Below are 19,662 nucleotides of genomic sequence, written 5' to 3' on the forward strand. Positions count from 1 at the left end.
CTGTAATAAAGCGCTTCTATCTATCTATCTAGCCAGGTCCTAACAAAGAGCTTTCGGTGTTTACACGAGCCTTTGTCCACAGTGATGGGCTGCTACAGCTTCAGTCCCTGTGTGGTCAGTGCAGCTGGAGCTGGAGCTGCAGGAGGACACTGATCAGCAGCTAAAACCAACAAATCCAGAATCTCATAAGAGCCTTAAAGTGATGTCTTGTTGTTAATGGCTTAAGCTCTAGGAATGGAAAAAGCCTGTTAGGCTGCTGAAAATGCATCTAATATGCACCAAATTACAGGAAACTGCAAGTTCATTTAAATGTTGTGAGGAAGAGAGAGTAGTTATTCATGGGTTAAAAAGATTGTCATAATTGGGCTTATCTTCGTGTTTTCAGCGCTGGTGGCTGACATTCAGATTCTCTTTTACAGGATTATAGAACATAGTCATAGATCTGCAGGCAGATTTTTACCTAGTGTCTGTTAAAGAATGTGCAATTGTGCATTGGATAATTATATTTGATTGAGATAATCATAATCCCCACATACTTTCATGGTTACGTCTTTCATTATTTGAAATTGGCAGCAATTACAGAGCGGCGTAGTTAAATACTTAGATAATGGATCTGACATTGAAGGACATTGTTAAGTGATCTCATAAGCTGTGTGAAACAACAGTAATGGCACCCATTATTCTTCCAAGACTCAGTCTGAAGTGAACAGATAAATGATGAGAATATCTATGAGCATTTACTCATCGAAAATGGCTATGCATTTTATTGATTGATTTTCCTCTTGTTCTGACAAATACGGGGGGAAAATCCTTAACTTCAATCCCCATCCCACATTTTGTTCATTTGTTGACATTTAACCATCAATTATGCAATTATCAATTATTTTTCAATCAATCAATTGTTTTGTCTAGCCCAATATCACAACAATGTCTTTACAAGTCCATGTTCAACCAATAATATTAATCCTGAAAATTAAACTTCTCGTATCACTCTTAAGCGCAAACCTTTCTGTTTACGAACACTAAAACAATCCCAATAAAAAAGAAACAAAGTAAAAAAAAAAAAAGAAGCTGCTCCCCGGGTGAGCACATAGCTTTTAGTGTCCCGAGGCTCTCCACAGAGGTCCAGAGGCTAATAGGGGTGACAAGCTTAGCGTGGCCGAGTGAAAATAGCGCTGTCTTTGATGGGAAGCATGGCCAGGGGAGGCTGCATCGCTTCTCTGGACACCGAAATTGATAAAATCCAATTCCACACGCTATGTAATCGTCCATCACTATTGAAACACTAGGAAAGATGGGGAAGAATGCATGTTTATCAGTAGCTTGAGTGGTGACTGGTTAAAATGTAAAGACAGCAGATTGAGATCGGCTGAAAGACAGACAGCTGACAGCAAATGACTGAAAAAGCACAAAGGTCCATATCTAAGCTAACATTGTACTACTTTCACTAGCCGTTCATTGTTTTGGTATTTCTAGGTCAATGTAAAATGCTGCTCGTATGGCGTGGCATATGGTTTCCGTGCCATTTCTGTCACTTATGGACTTTCTGCCTGACATACAGTACTCAGACATGACACACGCTCAGTAAATCTGATTGGTTCAATGCTGGACTGGTCTCGCAAGAATCGCACCACCACGACCAGAAACATACAGCATCTCAGAATCGCTAATGCCTTTGAATCGATTTCGACTACCCCTACAGCCATTTGGTTTTATCTTATCTGTCTGTTCACTGGGCGGGAAACATAGCACCCATGTTCAATTTACTTGTGCTGAATCCCAACAATCGGAGTCCTCCCTCTGGACTGAAGGGAGCTTGCAAACCTTGACTAATGCAGCCTTTTTAGGATACATGGAAGTCCCTCTTCACAGCATATGTAGCTGTGATTCTCCAACAGTGAACTGGTTTTAGGTGGAATCAATAGACGCTGCTCACGATCCACTTTCTTACCCGCGTCTCTTCATTTGGAAGTGATTGGAGTCGACAGTTCAGGTACTATTCTGTTACATGCTAGCTCGACATGGGAAAGCCATCTGCCAGCCCTCGTTGTTTCATTGTGTCCTAACAAAATTGCTTATGATAATCAACTTTTGTTTTTTGAGGCGTGCCACGGCAGACAGTAGGCACAAGTACGTTTTTAGCTTGTGCTGCTCAAAAGTTCCTATTTTCCAAGTGAAAAAAAAAAAAGCTGTTGTGCTAAAGTTTTCACTCTCATCCTGTACTATATAAAAGTGCATTCCACAGCTTATTTTGTCATTCAAACCCTTCATATATAGATGGAGTACTCTCTGGCAGAAAGACAGTTACTCCATGGAGTTGCAGGTTGGACTGCGCTGTACTGCTATAAATATTTTAGCTTCTTGCTCACAGCCCTTCTCTTCCTGTCATTTCTTTGCGCCCAGACAGCCGTCCAGGTGAATTACTGAGAGCCCCACTGTTCACAAACCCATGCTCTATGTACACGCTCACAATCAGTTTGCTACAACCTTATTTAGTGAAAGATCTGACACTGTTTACAGGGAAGTAAAACTCATTACTTCACACCACTGCATTATCCTCGGAGTCGAAATATGGTCTCTGCAGGAGCTCATTCTCCCAGCTCTATAAGGATCTCCCAACAATCTCGGTTTTGTTTTTTATCAGTGCTTGTTTGTTTATCTGCAGTGATGTATGGTTTGTGCTGCACATTATACTCACGTTTTCTGTTTATAGAGATCTGGGATTAATGAAAGAGAGATGTGCCTTGGCATAACTCTTATGTACCATATGGTGTATTTATTTATTTACGACTGTAAATGATGAATTCTTTATTTTTATTTCTTGGTAGACTGTAAATGATGAAATTCTTTGACATTTTGTACGATCATAAACAATGTATATCAACATGTAAGCCCAGACTCATGCATCGGTTTCCTGCATGAGTCTAGCGGAAAATTAATGTGATGATTACTTGAATGAGAGATAAGGGGTAGGTTTACTATAAGTTCTTTGAACTTCTTCCTACTCCTTTTGAGCACAAAGTCTTGTTTTGTATTTTTTCTTTCTGTAAATGTTGGCATACTTTTTCTGCTCAAATGAATAAATAAATGAAATGAAATGAATGAATGAAACTGATGGCACCTGCGTCTGACTTTTAGATCTGGGATTAATTACTTAACCAAACTTTTCACTTCACCTCTCCAGGGCCATGTGTTTTGCTTGTTTAGAATCTGTCTAGACTAAATGGAATAAGCACTCCTGACACGTATACAGCTGGGAGCAATTTTAGGTGATGCAACAAAACACATCTGTAGAAAGAGAAACAAAGATGAGGAACTGTGATAAACTATATTTGTATCGATGTGATTTTTCTCCTATTGTGATAAGAAAATGCCACGCACAGATGCATTTTCAACTCATCTGACGGCTTTACAGATAGCTTTTGTGTTCAATGTGAAGTCTGAACATGTGTTACTCTTTTTGTTTTAGATCTGTGCACAACATCAGAAATGCTCATTGTGCAGTTGTTTTCCATAGTGTCTTTTGTCACGAGAACAAAACAAGCTCCACCTTCGTCTCTCATCCACGCTGGTTTTCAAAGTGCTCGTTCTCAACTGTCTCCCTATGACACTCTTCGCTTTTGTCACACTGCGGGAATGACTCTCAAATCGGTTCACTCATGTCTTGAATGAAAAACAAAGGACCTGCACTAAAACTGTAGATCTACATCCCAAACATAAAGACATCAAGCATTGCCTGCTTGACGGGACATGCCTGACAAAGCTCTTCAAAAAAACAGCTCTCAGAACGAATCAAAAAGACAATATGAATGACAGACAGGCTACACAGGCATGGACACGCTGATTACGGTGTATAAAATAAGAATGAGGTGTCAACCGTGATGGGATGATAATGTCTTTTAACTGCGATACCTGGACGACTAAATGTGGAAATGCGGCACAAGATGAAGATGTGTATGAAATTGGACTAAAATGTTACTGTAATATAATAACATTATTTCTATCTGAACAACAGTATTACATCTCTCAACATCATTTTTCAGTTTTATGTTGTGTTTCTCTTATGCATGACAAATAGGTCTCATGGTGTAGTGGAAACAATATTTGCGGGGAACATAAAGCCCCTAATGGGATTTTGCGTGATAAATGATCAAATTTAAGAGTGTTTTGCTACATGTGCTGTTTGCGATACAAAGTTCTTATAAACAGTAAAAGCAATTTAAAAGTCACCTTGACTCACAGCCCTGGACAATTTTCTTTATCACTTTTTGGTGTTTTTTTTTATTCATAAGTCCAAGTCCACTTTGATAACTTGGCTGTGATTTCATTCCCAGAGCCATTTCAAACTGCACAATGCCTATGAGCGACTAAGATGCAATTAAGGAAGAGTATTCTGCAGCACACTGTTCCAGTCTGGATCATAAACCCAATGATGGGATGCAATATTTGCACAGACGGGTGCTAAAAGCCCTCAGGCTGTTTCCAAATGTGCTCTCGCTTCGTCCAGGTGTGTGCTCCGAAAAGGCCGTCACAGTCCCCTTCTGATCCACTGTGACAGTCGCGCTCTCCCAAGGCCCATGCCAGCTTTTACGGAGGGGCAGGGACGCGCCGACATAAGTGTATAGCATACGCTGAGAGACACTCAAGCTAAACAGTGAGTAGTTTAGTGAATGGATATTTAGTTTAGATCTTGCAGGTAGAGATGCAGATGTGTGTAGTACTTATTTACATTCACTGATTGAAAATAGGGATGTGACGATACTATAGCGATTTTGTGATATATCGCGATAGGTTGCGGCATGATACAATACGATACGTTTTAAAGAAGTGATTTGCCACTGTGTGTGTGCGCGTGCGTACTTGTACAGACCCACAAAGTGAGGACATCAATGAGTTGTAGACCAACAGAGTGAGGACATTTTTGGAAAGTGAGGGTGGTCCTCACTTCTTTGAAGGACTGTTTGAGGGTCAAGATGTGGTTTCAGGGTAAAGGTTAGAATTGGATTAAGATTAGGATTAGGATAAGGTTAGGGCTAGGGGCTTAGGGTTCAGGGTAATACATTACATCTATGAGTGTCCTCACTATGATAGCAGTACAATATTGTGTGTATTGTGTGTGTGTATTGTGTGTGTGTATGTGTGCGTTCGTGCGTGCATGCGTGTGTGTGTGTGTAGGGGATCCATTGACATTAAAGAAATCAATCATTTCTTCAGCACATTTAGCACATCATTTCTGGTACATAAATATCCATACTAGTCCTTTCGAATGGTCTGACAATTATGACTAATGTTTGTCATTTCAGACAGTCCATTTTTGTGTCATGTGCCCTTTGAAGTGTGCTAATTGGAAGCATTAGGCTCTTGACCTCAACTCGAACCAACACAAAAAAAGTAATAGGTGCTCAGTAATGCTCCTCTCCATGTCGACCCTCCACCACACCTGAGCAAACGGGCTCTCACTAGCAGCTTAATCAGAGCGCCATTTAGAGAAATACACCACTAAATCCTATTGTGTTTAAAGGGGGGTTGCTCTCGTCAGTCTGCTCTTTTGAGGCCCTTAAAAGATAAAAAAAACAACTTGAAAATAAGGAAAGCAGTTGTTTTCCAAGCAGTATTTCAGGGATAACTGTTGTGCAGTGAAACTTTCAATGGTGAAAAGTAAAAGACACAAGAGAAATAGCAGGTATTGACCCACATTCAGTGTGTGGCAGAAGTCACAAGCATGAAGAAAAATAAGCATGATCAAGTCCAGAAATGTAATACCTGCTCAGGCCTTCATTGATAGTGAGATTTTCGATTTAATTATTATTTTTTCATTCACACACAAAAAAAAACAGGCACACAACTGCATTGGTGCATTGGAGCAAAACAGACGGTAATACAAGCTGCAGGCGTTATCTGTGGATGCTGCTCAGTTGAAGAAATACATGCTGCTTCCTAAAGCCATAAAGCTCACAGTGACAATGAGCAGTGAATCCACAGCAGCTGGACTCTGCACTGGGCACTGGGCTGTGCAAAGGACAGACACACCCTGCTGCCTCCTAATAAAGCATCAACTGGACTTTTTTTTTGGACATTTACTTCAGACCAAGTAAGGGTGTATAGCTAAAGTATCGATGTTGTCTGTTTGCACATAATACACTTTGGTGCTTTCTTCTGGAGATATGCTGCCACAGAAGTGAATGCATACTTACTAAACACATGTTTACCTTTAATAACCGAAAGGACAAGATCGCGGATACAGGGTGGCTGGACGCACCCTTCAAGATAGGGTCAGTTACCCGGGAGGAGCTCGGAGTAGAGTCCCTGCTCCTTCACGTCGAAAGGAGCAGCTGAGGTGGCTCGGGCATCTGTTCCAGATGCCTCCTGGCCGCCTCCCTCGGGAGGTGTTCCAGGCATGTCCTATTGGGAGGAGGCCTCGTGGAAGACTCAGGACACGCTGGAGGGACTATGTCTCTGAGCTGGCCTGGTGTCGTCTCGCAGTTCCCCCAGAACAGCTGGAGGAGGTGTGCGTGGATTGGGAAGTCTGGCATCTCTGATCAGACTGCTGCCTCCGCGACCCGGCCCCGGATAAAGTGGAAGAAAATGGATGGATGGATGTTTACCTAGTTTCTCCTTATCGTAAGACATACATTTACTTAAGGTTTATCTTACATTGCGTTACTATGGCAGCAGTGCTCCCAGCGACTTTGACGTAAATAACATCATTTATTTCACCGATATGCCTTCCCCGGATGCAGCCTTCCCAAGAAAAGTGCCATTTATTTCTAAGGAAACAAAAGCCTGGAGTTAAATTTACTTTGATGCCTTTCCAACTTGTCAGCAATGTACCTGCATCAGCGCTGTGAATTACCTGCCAAGTCATTTATCACTTTTATGTACAATAAATACAGCCAGGGTTCATTAATACAACAACAAACCTACTGTGGAGCATTAACATACTCATTTCAAATAGCTAAGGAGATGCTGGAGTCAAGTAGCCTATGTTTGATTGACGGCAGCACCATTTCTCCTCACCAAATCCGTTTTTCCTCTTCGGTTTCTAATACAGACCGTTACTATGGCAACGTTGCCTCCGGTGACTTTGTTCGGATTAAGCCCCGTTCAGATGGACACAGTGTTGCAGCAAGCCGTTAAGCTAAAGTTATCTCTGTCCAAAAGCCACATTTCTGTCCTACCTGTGACTAATGACCCGTAGCATGTGTGGGTCTGTGTGCTCCCCTGCTACAAACACCGATGAAAGCAAAATGGGAAAATGCCGGAGGTCTGAGCAGTGGACGCACCACGGGCTGAGATGATGCAGCTTGGCAACTTACGGGTGCCAAAGGGACCAAACACACACAGAGCAAACGTCCAAACAAAAGTCCAAATACGCGGTCCACGCTGTCACCAAACAACACACGCAGCTGCTGATTGCGAAATAAGCCCCGCAACTCTTTTCTGTACAACCGAAAGAATAAATCACATCCGCCTAAACTATAAGAGGAGGCCAGCTAGAAGGAGGCGGTGGAGGCTGTATACCAGGGAGCCATCACCAGCGCAGGGCAATTATTTCTGAAAGAACATATTCCATTTGTCCGAGGGCCTCATTTGATTCCGGAGAGATGTCTAATTGGCTGGCTCGCATCCCAACTCGCTGTCCGCCGGAGAGGGCAATAAAGGTGACAGGACATGGCAAATCCACAGATCTAGACTCGAGGCTCAGACTTGTTGAGATAGTGTTATTTGTAGAAGAGAAGGTCAAGGAAGAAGTATCCAAAACACTGTAGTTTGTAAAGGGTCTACCTTATAATGACAGAGGATTGGTTGAAGAACACAACAATGAATCGGGCAGCACAACTTATTGCAATCGAATAAGAAGCTCATAAAGGCTGCAATGATAAACATGAAAACATCAATATATTGTCTCTCAAGTTGTATGTAAATCATGCTAACACTATAGTTATATATAGTTAAACCAGAAAAGAAAATACCCCCATTATTTACTCATGTGGGGAACACAGTAAGAATGTTTTGAATCTCCCGCGTTCCACCTTTCACTGTTTTTGAGTCCTTGCCTACAGGCTGGAGAGGCCAGATAATACACCCGGGCATGACGGACTCTGACTGATGAGAAAAGAAAATAATGCACATAAATATTGAGCTGCTTTGACTGTTGAAGCTTTCTAATACTTTGACTCAACTTTTAACAACATAAGAACCATCTCAGCCAAAGGGCATTGTCAAAAGTGAGTGTTTAATAAATAATAATAGAGTTTGTTTCATCCTGACACTTCTGGGGTTTTTTTTCTCTCTTCTGACCTTTCCTTTACAGAGGTATTAAACAATCTGCCCAAAGTCCACAGCTAATATGGCTGAAAATACAGTTGGAGGACTGATAGCATTCTAATGTGATATAGCTGTAATCATCACAAAGACTGCAGATCTTTAGGCAGTGTAATATCCTCTACAAATGACATTCTACACTGTCTCCATGGATTGTAATGTAGTATTTTATAAACATGTCCTGAAGTGCCTGTGATTCTTGAATTAGTTAAGCAGATATATCTTCTCAACTTGTTAAAATGCACAGGGGACGGCTCAATCTTGACTTAAGCATACATCTCAGTCATCAGAATTGCCGTTAGATGTTTTCCCCAAACTGTAAAGTACTTTATTCTGGACATTTTAGCCCTCAGTGGTTTAATATGCTAAAACCCAGCATGAACCGAATAATGCTCCGATAAATGGACGCTACTTTGGAGAGAAATGAAAAAGAGCACATCAGAAACCCACATAATGGCAGGTGTGTTTCTGAAATGGACAGTGTGTCAAGACTGAGCTTTCCATTACCTCCACTTCCCAGGAGAGAGCGGACAAATCTGGTCACGCCGCACGAAATTTGCGGCCATCTTGTGTGAATGTGGTGAGTTTGATAGTGTTTCACACGCAGCACATGGGCACACAAACCAAGTCTGAGCGCGGGGGGGGGGGGGGAGTCATCACAACTAAGGCTTGCAAAGTCGCATATGTGCTTTTACCGAGAAAATACCCCTAGGTTTAATGATGAAATTATACTTAACACTAGCAAGAGCAAAATTGTGAGCATTTACCATTAGAGGACCATTAGAGCCAAATATATCCAATACGTCACTTAATAAGCGCTGAAACCCAACACTGAAGTTCAACATCTCGGAAAATTGATTTAGACCACTGATCATGCAAACCCACATCAAGCGTCATTAGGCAAATAGGAATCCGTCTACAGTTGGGTACCTCCAAAAAAAACAGGATGGCCGCCTGAGGTAATAGTCTTTTTCATGTCTCCAGCGAGTCATGCTCCAGTAAAGAGCGCACACTTGATAAATCAATGAGTAAATGTGTCTTCAGAACACCGCGCTGCAAACAAGCAACTTTATTAGGACGGCAGCTGTAACATAAACCCCTGACATCGAACAAAACAAATTAGAATGATAAAACGCTGATGCTGGTGTGTCTGTGTTTCATGAAAGTGTAAAGCACTTTTTTGTTGTTGTTACTTCTTTTGTGAGTGTGCCAGGACAATGCCAATCTCCTCGGCACCAAAGCCCCGCTCGTGGCGTAATTGAATGTGAACTGCAGTAGAATTGTCCCAATGCGAAAACAGAGGCTGTTATGATGAGATAATTTACGGAAATGGTTTACCGAACCGATTCAGCCACACTGACATTGCCAATTTCATTTCTGGAGCTGTGTTATGGACTTGGACAGATTGAAATGACATAAACCTCTATTAGCTTTAGAGGTTGTTTTTTTTCTAATTCATAAATGTTGGCGAGCCACAAATGAATCCTTTTACCAGGCTGAAGAAAACAATATTTTTGCTTCCTTTACTTTCAAATACAAACTTTTCTATCATACCTTTTTGAGTGGGCCAGACTTGTTTGATTTCTCTTTTAACTAAAGACAGGTCTTTAGTGCACAAATAAATCAATGGAGATCCTTTACAACATTCAGCACCCCCTCGCAGGCAAAATCAAACCCTTTGAAGGGCCAGGCCTATGTGGGCGCCACTTTGGGATCAAGAATGTATGTCTCATCATTATATCAGTAATACGACAGAGTATACACTTGATAATACAGTATTGCAGGTTGCATAATACTGTATTATCATGAGTCTTTTTAACCTACTTGAGAAATAATCATTCTAAGCAGGTTTTTCCTCCACAGATTCCCTCTGCAAAGACTATTAGCATAACTGATAAGCTCAATTGACTTGCAAAATTGAAGTTGAATGGCTACGTTTCTATTTGTGACGCCCGAGTCAGTTCTAAAGTCCCTTAATATACTGGCTCAATGTGAGAGTTTATGTGTGAGAAGTTTATAGTGAAGTCATTGCAGCGAGAACTTCTGCAGCCTTGAGATAACATAAAACTTCTACCACTTGAATTATGGGGGCAGAAATGTATGAAAAACAATAACTTCTCAGCGGTGTGTCATTAAATGATTTTACCAAGTGCTGGAGGGAAGATAATGGCCGCTTATGAATCAACTCCAGGCAGGAAAATGGCAAATGTAATAACTAAATTAGAGGCGACATAGGGCAAATGGTTTTCACTTAGTACAGTCCCTGCTCCAGAAGAGGTAGGAAAGTATAGATAAAAGCAGAATTATGCAAAACTACTTGATGGCAGCCGCACGCGCTGAAAGGTTGGAACATAACACAGAAAAAGATGAGGAAGAAAAGAAGATGCAACTAAATAACCGATGCTTACAGCAGCAACAGCAACAGGTCAGTAATATTACCAAAAAACTCATCTAAGCACCTAATCTCAACCACAAAATTCCTTATTTCAGTAATAGCAAAGTGTTTTCCTTACATTGATCAAGGTAAACCAAAAGTTTTAATAGAAGCACCTGCAGTGTCCTAAACTTCTGTCTCTGTTCTCTCTCAACAGTGGAGAGAACACTAGCATTTCTTGGCCATAGATCACCGCCCTGCGAGTGGTTATGATGCAGGAGCGAGGTCCTTCAAAAAGGCAATTCCCATGTAGGATTACCTCATGTATGATTTACCACACAGCTTACATGTAACAGCTTGTGTCTATGGCTTTGTTTTATGGACGTGTCAGCCATACAAAGTGAGCGGGATGAATCTTCACCCCACCGTCCTCCCGCTCATCCGCTCTCACACAGCACAGCAGTGGCAATAAGGGCATACGGATGGAATCAGGGCCAGATAAATGTAGTCACTGCACCTGGCTTTGAGTTATGGGAGGAAAGGCTCACCAAAGCATTGGAATTCCATGTCCATGCATACTGTACATACAGTGGGGAAAAAAAGTATTTGGCCAAAATCCAATACAATGTCTATGTGAAACTGACCAAATACTTTTTTTCCCCACTGTATGTAGGCCAATAGTTATCCAGCTCAAGCACAGTGAGAGTGTTGAATTAAAAAAATAAGTAAATAAATCATAGCAGCTATCAATAGACAAAAAGGCACTTTGGGGTCAGAAATTGGGAAAAAACCTGGTGAGGCTGGATATGAAGACATGAGGCATTACATATTGTAAGTCACCAGTTAGAGATGTGTATGTTATTAAAAAAGAGGGAATGATTGATTTATACATTACAATAATTCTTGAATTACATCGAGAAGAAGCTTCTAAAGATACTGTTGTAAATTCTCTAATACAGTTGACTGGTGGGAGGAGTCTATGGTTGCTAAGTAACGGAGCACCATATTTACAGTTGAGCTGTCAGTTAGCTTCAGTTGGGCAGCCACAAATGTCTGCGTCTGTGTGTGAGGTGGGTAATGATATATTTGACAGTTAACTGTTAGTTAGTATAGTTTCATGTAATAATTTAATAATAAGTTATGTGTGTGGCTAAGTTACTCGTAGTAATAGTTGTCCCCATGTACTTTCAGATACCAGATGTTTGTAACCTCATCAGACCTTTGTAACAAATTGAACAACAGTAAATCTTTGAAACTGCCCGTTGTGTCCGATTTTGATATGTTGAGTGGATGAAGACTTCCAAAATCATTATACAGTCCTACAATCCCTAACATTTGTCCGTCGTGCCGGATACAATCCCCAATAGATACTGTAGAAACATCCTCAACTCCAGGCCCGGATCTACCGGGGTGCAAAAGGGTGCATTGCAACCTCAATGTAAAATGTTTGCACCCTCAGTTTTAGTGGCATCACAATGTATTTTAATGGGGAGAGTCTCTGTTTGCACCCCTTTGAAACTGTCATGCACCCTCAGTCAGTTTGTTCTGGAGCCGACGCTGCTCAACTCAATCAACCCAGTCCAGTTGACAATATTTTAAATCTCTACAAGAATCTTTGAAATCAAGCTTTAGCACATTTTGGGGCAAGTGGACAGCAAAATTATTATTAATAATTTGAAATGCACTACCACTTGCATGAATTGGTAAAAAGTTGTTGTTGCTCGATTTGTCAGTCAGATAAAGAAGCTCATTGTTTCTTGCCAAGGGCTCCACCAGAGAGAAAGAAATTGATTTGGACTTCTTCACCTGAGGCTTTAACAAACACAAGGAAATTCGAATAAACAAGAAAAACAGCTGGTGAAATGGCCACTTGATTCTGATAGCCAACCTTCAATGATCACAAACATGATTTCAACTGGCTTTAATGCCTGATGATATGAAGCCGACAGACATCACTGAACTAGTAGGCTATTGTTGACTTTATTCCATTAAATTCACTCTCCTATTTCTCGTGCCCTGGGGCCTGGCTCATCAGTGGATCTCTGCTGCCATCTGGTGGAGACATTTCACACTAAACATGACCGAACACTGTAAGAATCTGAAGATGGAGACGATACTGTGAGACAAAAAGCCTCATTTATTCCCGCCGGCTTGGTTTCCTATAGCGAGTTAAAGCAAGAAACCAGACGTCTTGATACGAGTGTGTCTCAGATCGTGTCGGGATGAATGTGTAAAGTGGGCGTCGGCTCTCTGTCAGACTGGAGCTCTTTTCTGTTACATGAAGCAGCTGCTCTGATGCTCCGCGCACTGGTCGCTACTTCACGGGCGCACAGAAATCTTTACACTTGCGGTGGGGACGCATGCGCCGAGAGAAACCAACGGGCTCGAGTCAAGCCAAGGCACAGACGGATGTGATAGAGGCGAAAATCACCTGTATTCTGGCATTCATGGTGACACAGTGAGTAGACTGTCATTCTTTTATTCAGATAGTCTCCTGCCGCGGCACAACGGTCATCTGTTTGTTTGTGCGGAATCGGCTGCGTTTTTTTTTTTAAACATCGATCCAGTGCGTGTTCCAGCATCCACACAATCTATTCGCTCATATGCAAAGGATTCTGATAATTACCCCATTATTTGAAGATGTTGGTAGCTAATGTCTACAGCAGATGAGTAAATGATTGCATTGCAGTTATGTTTGGCCATGTTGGAGCCCGAATATGAGCAGGATGAGTATCCCGTGGACGCGGCTGATGGATGCGATCGCAGCGGTCCTTGTCACTGTCATCATCACCGCTCATCCCTCAGAACTAATCAAATGAGAGGAGGGGGTTTGGGCATGTTGCTGTAAGTCTGTATTAATGAAGGAGGTTGCCTGCTGGGGTCAGAGGTGGAAGGTTGAATTTTTTAATTAGAAACAAATAAATCAGAAGATGTTGCGCTCAAGTTGGCGCCACGGTATTCTGAAAAGTGAGAATCAAACTGGCTCATGCATTCGACTGACATACTCTCACAAAGCTTTGGACTGATAAAAAAACTGTGATAATCCGACCAGTGTTGTGATCTCTGTGCAGTTCATGGGCTCGGAGCGGCTGGAGATGCGTAAGAAACAGATGCAGGTTCATCAGGAAGCAGCAGCCAGTGTCCTCCAAGCGCGCCACAGGATGGGAAACACTCCCACCAACGCCTCCAACGCCTGCTGCTTCTGCTGGTGCTGCTGCTGTAGCTGCTCCTGGTAACAGCACCGTGATGCACCCACTCACACACGCCATGCTCAGAGCACAGTCACTACAGCTCCAATCAAGTCTTTCAGACCAAAAGATTAAATAAATTAACCAAATATGTTACTAAGGTAAAGAAAAACCCTTCCATTATGAAAAATACTTAGTGAATCAATATTATTAATGACGATACTTACTAATATCTAACACATTATACAATATCCTATATCAGATGCTACCAATGCACAACCACAACAAAATACTGCTCAAATTGTCGCATACGAACAGCATCTGTGCAGTTATTATTCCCCTGAGCTCTATCCACAATGATAAATTATGCAGTGAAGTATACCGATTGATTGCCACCTAAGTCGCCCTTGACACTTTGGAATTTGTATGATTCAAGAGACACAATTACAATATAATCTGAGATTTAAACTTCCCCTCCTCTTCAGCAGTGCCTCAGAGCACATGGCAGAAGTATTTTTCACCCTATCAACTCTCTCTAGACACTGACCCCATGGGTGTCATCTGTTTTGGACTGATCAAACATTTACTCGTACTTTCTCTGAGGACAGTCAGCCTGTTAATTCAATCCACTGGGGCTGAGTAATACATTTTGTCTCCATATCTATACGGGTTCTATTGTTGCACAGTTGCTGCCGCCATGTTTCCACATGGGACGGTGCAAAGTGGACTCTCACCTGAACCAATTAGATCATAAGCAGCTGCTACACCCGACACTGGGACCATTTTAATTAGATATAGGTACTCCCACAGGACACTGAGGACGACTGACACACTTTAGCAATGAATATGACTATAATAATGAAAAAAACAAATAGACTGAAAGTGGCACAATGCAAAATGTGAAATAAACAAAACAAAAAAAAACCCAAACAAAACAAAAAACATCTGTCCTTTTTCTTATAGTCTGACTGTGAGAAGTGAAGATGAGGCAGTCCAGAGGTTTGAACACAGAACAGATGTAACCAACAATTGTGAAGAAAGGTATGGACATGTGTAACCAAATCATTCAGACATCACCTGCAGAAAATTAGCTCAAAATCACAGTCAATTGTTCTGTCTACAGCCCTAAGCCCACTCTGGAAGAGGCTTGCTCCTGGTCTGTGTCATTTGAGAAGCTGATGAAGAGTGCGTCTGGGCGATACTGCTTCAGGCAGTTTCTGAGGACAGAGTTTAGTGAAGAGAACATGATGTTCTGGCTCGCCTGTGAAGAGTTGAAAAAGGAGACCAACAAGACAGTGGTCGAAGGGAAAGTTCGGCAAATATATGAGGACTTCATCTCTATTCTATCCCCAAAAGAGGTAATTTTATTCAATAAATAATTGCATACTATAACCACTGGTTAGTGGTTCAATCCCAGTTCCAACCAATGCATACTGTATTTTTTTTACCTTGGGCGAGACACCCCACAAGCCCTGTCTGCAAAATGAGTGTGTGATTAGTTTTACCAGGCCAAAAGCTCAAACCAGCAGCCACACTTCTGTGAATAAGCCCCAGTAGTTTACCACCACTGACTGAGGGATTGCTTTAGGTATTTTTGAAAGGCACTGCATATAAGGCAATATCTCTATATATAACGCTATCAATAGATCATGTACAATCTCTAAACCATCTATTCTAGGTGAGCCTGGACTCGCGCGTTCGTGAAGTGATAAATCGCAACATGCTGGAGCCCACCTCGCACACGTTTGAGGATGCGCAGCAGCAGATCTACACGCTGATGCAGAGGGACTCTTACCCGCGCTTCATCAACTCCACTGCGTACACGGAGCTACTCAAGAGCCTGGAGGAGGCGCCCCCTCAGCCATAGACTGTCCCTCACTGCCTCATTCTTCTCCTGGGAGACTGTAGCCGACCTCTTTCTGCTGGAGTCCAGCTATTTAAAGAAAGACAGGAAATGAACACTACTTCAAAAGGGTTTTTCAACTGTAACTGCTATTTGTTTACCCATGATTAGCTTACCAAAACCTGAGGAGCAAACAAGAACAAAGTGCTTGGTCTGGCATCGGTTACTTGTTGGACAACATATCTATATTTTTGTATGTTCCCTAGCGCCTGACATTGCACTTTTCTATCTTGTTTATTAAGGGAAAGCATGTACTATCCGTGAGCACTGCATATGTAGTTGGGTATTTGTGCGCCTTAACGCAGTTCTTGTAGAGTAAAGTAGGTTTTCTTTTAAAGGTAACTTAAGAAGAAAGGAAAGTGCCTTTGGATAAAGATCATCTCCTGCACCTTGAACACGAACGGTGCCACTGACTTTACAAGTTTGGTGCTTTCAGTTCTTTACAAGCGTCACTAGGTTTTTACAACAAGATTTACAGTCTCATGTGTGTACTTCATTACTGTGATACTGTATTAGTGATTCTATTTATTTAACACAAGGCAGATTTGAAATAAATACCAAGACCACTGATATATTTATGTATTTATAAAGGGAAATGTCAACTAGATATTTTAATTATTACAAATTAAATAAAGCACAACTGTATCAATGCTGTTTCAATGTGATATGTTTACATCTTGCATATTAGGTTGCATTCAAGCTTATGTATTTAGCAAAGGCATTATGCTTACACAATCTACAGAATAGGCAAAAATATAGCTATAATCCTGAACACTTACTTGCAAAACTGCCAGAAAGCCCTTTTCAATCACTTTTTTCAGCAACGAAAAATAATCCCCAAAAGCAAAAAAAAAAAGACTATCTATAGATTTAGATACATTTCATTCACTAAACTTCTACAAATACTACATTAACAAAAAAGGGCCTATACAATGCTTAACAGCCTTTTGTGAGTTTTGACCATGTTATAACATTGTTCCCTCAATAAAAACTTACCTGGCGATGTGTTTTGTTTAGCGTTTTGTGTGATACATGATCGACTAATCCTGTGTGTTAAAGTCTCTGTCAAATGGTAGCTCCCCACTTGATGATGTCATGAGGTGGTGCTCCTCTGTGTTTTAAAGGTCCAGACAGCTTCACTGGACTGACCATTTTAGCGCTCAAATTACCCCCACGACACAGCTCATAGTGAAAACCTAGTGTGTTTAGCGTTTCAAAAAATACTTTGATGGATTGTGAGAAAAAGAACAATGCTGCGGCGTTCAAAAGTACTGTCTTGAGTAATGCATACTATCTGACTTTAAATAACAAGCTGTTTATTGGTAGTTGTTTACCCCCAAAGTCTTACATTATTTCCTGCGTATAATGGCTTCTCATGTGGCTGTTGGGCTTTTGTTACTCCACTGGGGCACTGTGATTGTGTGTGGCTTCAGGTTGCAGCATCACTCTAGTCCTGTCTCTCTGGTGGGCAGTCGTGGCCCTGTGTTCATCCCGGTTCTATGAGTAGCGGCGCGGTTTCACTGTCCTAAAGTCTGTGTATTCTTGACTCCACACAGTTTCTCGCTGGAGTCTGGGCCGGTGGGCTCTGACGGTGCTGTGCTCATGTGTTCATGCTCCCCTCTTCATTCACTGCTGATGGGAGGGAGGGCCTTCTCTATGAAACGCTTTACGTCCACCATTTCCTACAAAGAATGGGGAAAATTATGATGAACTTCGAAGATTTTTTTTCACAGGTACTGTATACATTTTTAGATTCTAAGAACATTTGAAATACTTCCAGTTTTCCATATAATCATATTAACCTGTGTGCAAATGAAAGACAATGCTTTTTTATACTTGTTACTTGTTAGCTGTGCAATATGGTACAAAGGTACATGGACAACTTCCAGAAGCTCACACAATGTTGAATTTAAAAAAAGACATGATTAGAAATATGACTTTTTCCAGCACTAACTTCTGGACAGGCGCTGTGAGGTAGACCCCGATAGGATTTGAAATTAACGTTGGCTGGATTGACGAGGGTTTTCATCTTCTCCGAGGTCATACTGCCGAATATGAATGGGACGAGAGGGTCCGCGTCGCCATGGCACTGCAGCACGTGCATGTCCTTGTTAACGCTATTGGCAGAGGCCTGGCGATACAAGAGATTATTACAGATTATTGTTAGGATCGGATTATGACTCGTAGATGACACAGGAAAAGTTTGATGCGGTGGGTGACAGTGAAGTAATAAAACTTTATTAGAGCTGACGGACTAATACGTTTTTAAATATATAATCAAACATTAAAAAAATATATATATATTTATGTGCACCTGAGGGAAAGATTTACGAAGAGGTAGCCAGCAGCTCAGGGCCACAACTCCAGCCAGTTTCTGATGAGTTGTCAGCGCTGTGTAAAGGGACAATGCACCACCCTGTAAAAACAAACTTGGTGTGTTTAAAATGAATAACATCAGAATTAGTTTTTGGAAAAGTGAACCATAACTTAATTCACCTGTGAAAACCCTCCTAGAAGAATCCTATGTGAAGGTATCCCATTCTTTACTTCTTGATCTATTAAGGCCTTGACTGTAACATGCACAACAGATTTGAAACTACACATATTTTTGACAGCCTGTGTTGTAAAAGATTTGATACTTATGTCTTTGGAAACATACTGTTATCAGAAGCTCTTTTAATCCCAGCCTCATCTTCGAGTGAATCTGGACTTAATCCGTAGATATCGAACCTAGAGGGCAAAAAGCAAAGGCAGGATTAGTGCTTGTTGTAGCAGCAGTGATTAATAAAATGTGCTTCTGTGTTCTCACCACGATGGCATCGACATTCTCATATTCAAGGACACAGGCATTGAAGGGCTGAAAAACACAAGGACAGTACTGTATTGCAGATGTCACAGAGAAAAGTCTGATCACTTTTGATAAGCTTCAGTTTTTGCAGTATTATGTCTTGTATATTACACATACAACATCAAAGACTTACGCATGGGGACAGATGTATTTCACATGTGGCATCCTAATGCCAGCAAAAGCATCAGCCCAGCCATGCCTAAAATAGATAACAACAAGTTTTTAACTTGTGTGCCACATCTCACAGTTAATATAAATGAGTTTTACATACCCAGAATCACCGAGGCCATGCAGGAATATCACCTGTACAAAGCAAAGCATATTATAGTGAACGGATTTGATTTTTGACAGTAGCAGGTGCTCTGATCAAACGATGGTGGTGAAAGCAGGCCACTCACCGCTGCAGTGGCTCTCCTGGCGGCAGGCACAATGGCAGGTAAAGGCGCTGACATGTTATTGCCGCACATATAGCGCAGAGGCAGCGGCTATAACAGGGAGGGTTAGCAGCGGAGCTAATAACGAGACGATACCCCTTTGCTGTCAATCTGTGTCGGCGCTGCTCCCACTCCGCGTGCCTCAATCAATACAAGTTTAGACAAAATGATGTAAAAACATTTATCTCACTCAGTAATGGACATATGCTGACGGCCCGGTGTTAGTCTTTGGAAGTTTAATTTCCTCGGGAAAAGCCCACAGAAGCCCACACTAACAACTTGTCAGTGTCACACGGACAGCCGCCGTAGCCCCGCCCCTGAACAACATGATTGGTCATTATCTGAGCCCGTTACGTACACGGGGAAAATACAACGCGCTCATTGGCCACTGACAGTGTCAATAATAACACCCCTAATCACTTATAATTCCCCTGTAATGACAACAATTTACACACGGAATTCTGTATTTCTGACAGGGCGCAAGCGGCACACGCCAGATTTAATAAAGACACAGACATTAAATCCGTGGCTAAAAAAAAGAGGCTGCTTAAAACTAAATCAATGGATGCTAAATCATGCAGCGTGTGTTA

General features: G+C 41.6%; 2 protein-coding genes across 3 annotated transcripts; one reads left to right on the forward strand and one right to left on the reverse strand.

Annotated features, from left to right (window-relative positions):
- The first annotated feature begins 12,730 nt into the window (after positions 1-12,730).
- Positions 12,731-17,126, forward strand: LOC306978148 (regulator of G-protein signaling 20-like). 2 transcript variants are annotated; one of them, XM_079576639.1, is made up of 5 exons: positions 12,731-13,157; positions 13,752-13,931; positions 14,851-14,928; positions 15,011-15,245; positions 15,566-17,126. In XM_079576639.1, exons 1-5 carry the CDS (start codon positions 13,060-13,062, stop codon positions 15,752-15,754), a joined length of 780 nt encoding a protein of 259 aa, XP_079432765.1. In that variant the 5' UTR covers positions 12,731-13,059; the 3' UTR covers positions 15,755-17,126. The 2 variants fall into 2 exon arrangements, with proteins under 2 accessions (XP_079432765.1, XP_079432764.1); XM_079576638.1 differs by having other exon boundaries at positions 12,737-13,157; positions 13,771-13,931.
- A 33-nt stretch (positions 17,127-17,159) lies between these two features.
- On the reverse strand, positions 17,160-19,370 carry lypla1 (lysophospholipase 1). Its single transcript, XM_079575858.1, has 9 exons — positions 19,037-19,370; positions 18,910-18,941; positions 18,772-18,837; positions 18,600-18,647; positions 18,450-18,520; positions 18,287-18,360; positions 18,105-18,206; positions 17,745-17,921; positions 17,160-17,472 (listed from the first exon to the last, which is right to left on the reverse strand). Exons 1-9 carry the CDS (start codon positions 19,103-19,105, stop codon positions 17,413-17,415), a joined length of 699 nt encoding a protein of 232 aa, XP_079431984.1. The 5' UTR covers positions 19,106-19,370; the 3' UTR covers positions 17,160-17,412.
- Positions 19,371-19,662: the final 292 nt, after the last annotated feature.

The sequence above is a fragment of the Gobius niger genome (genome assembly GCF_951799975.1).
Source record: "Gobius niger genome assembly, chromosome: 18".
Lineage (NCBI taxonomy): Eukaryota > Metazoa > Chordata > Actinopteri > Gobiiformes > Gobiidae > Gobius > Gobius niger.

What these genes read in the sequence shown, in the direction of transcription:
- LOC306978148 (XM_079576639.1), top strand. Translation starts at nt 13,060, where the DNA reads ATGCGCCGAGAGAAACCAACGGGCTCGAGTCAAGCCAAGGCACAGACG. An exon ending in CTGGCATTCATGGTGACACA is followed by an intron (nt 13,158 to 13,751) that starts GTGAGTAGACTG and finishes TAATCCGACCAG; the next exon opens with TGTTGTGATCTCTGTGCAGT. An exon ending in ACCAACAATTGTGAAGAAAG is followed by an intron (nt 14,929 to 15,010) that starts GTATGGACATGT and finishes TTCTGTCTACAG; the next exon opens with CCCTAAGCCCACTCTGGAAG.
- lypla1 (XM_079575858.1), bottom strand. Translation starts at nt 19,105, where the DNA reads ATGTGCGGCAATAACATGTCAGCGCCTTTACCTGCCATTGTGCCTGCC. An exon ending in TAAAAGAGCTTCTGATAACA is followed by an intron (nt 18,361 to 18,449) that starts GTATGTTTCCAA and finishes TGCATGTTACAG; the next exon opens with TCAAGGCCTTAATAGATCAA. An exon ending in TTCTAGGAGGGTTTTCACAG is followed by an intron (nt 18,207 to 18,286) that starts GTGAATTAAGTT and finishes TTGTTTTTACAG; the next exon opens with GGTGGTGCATTGTCCCTTTA.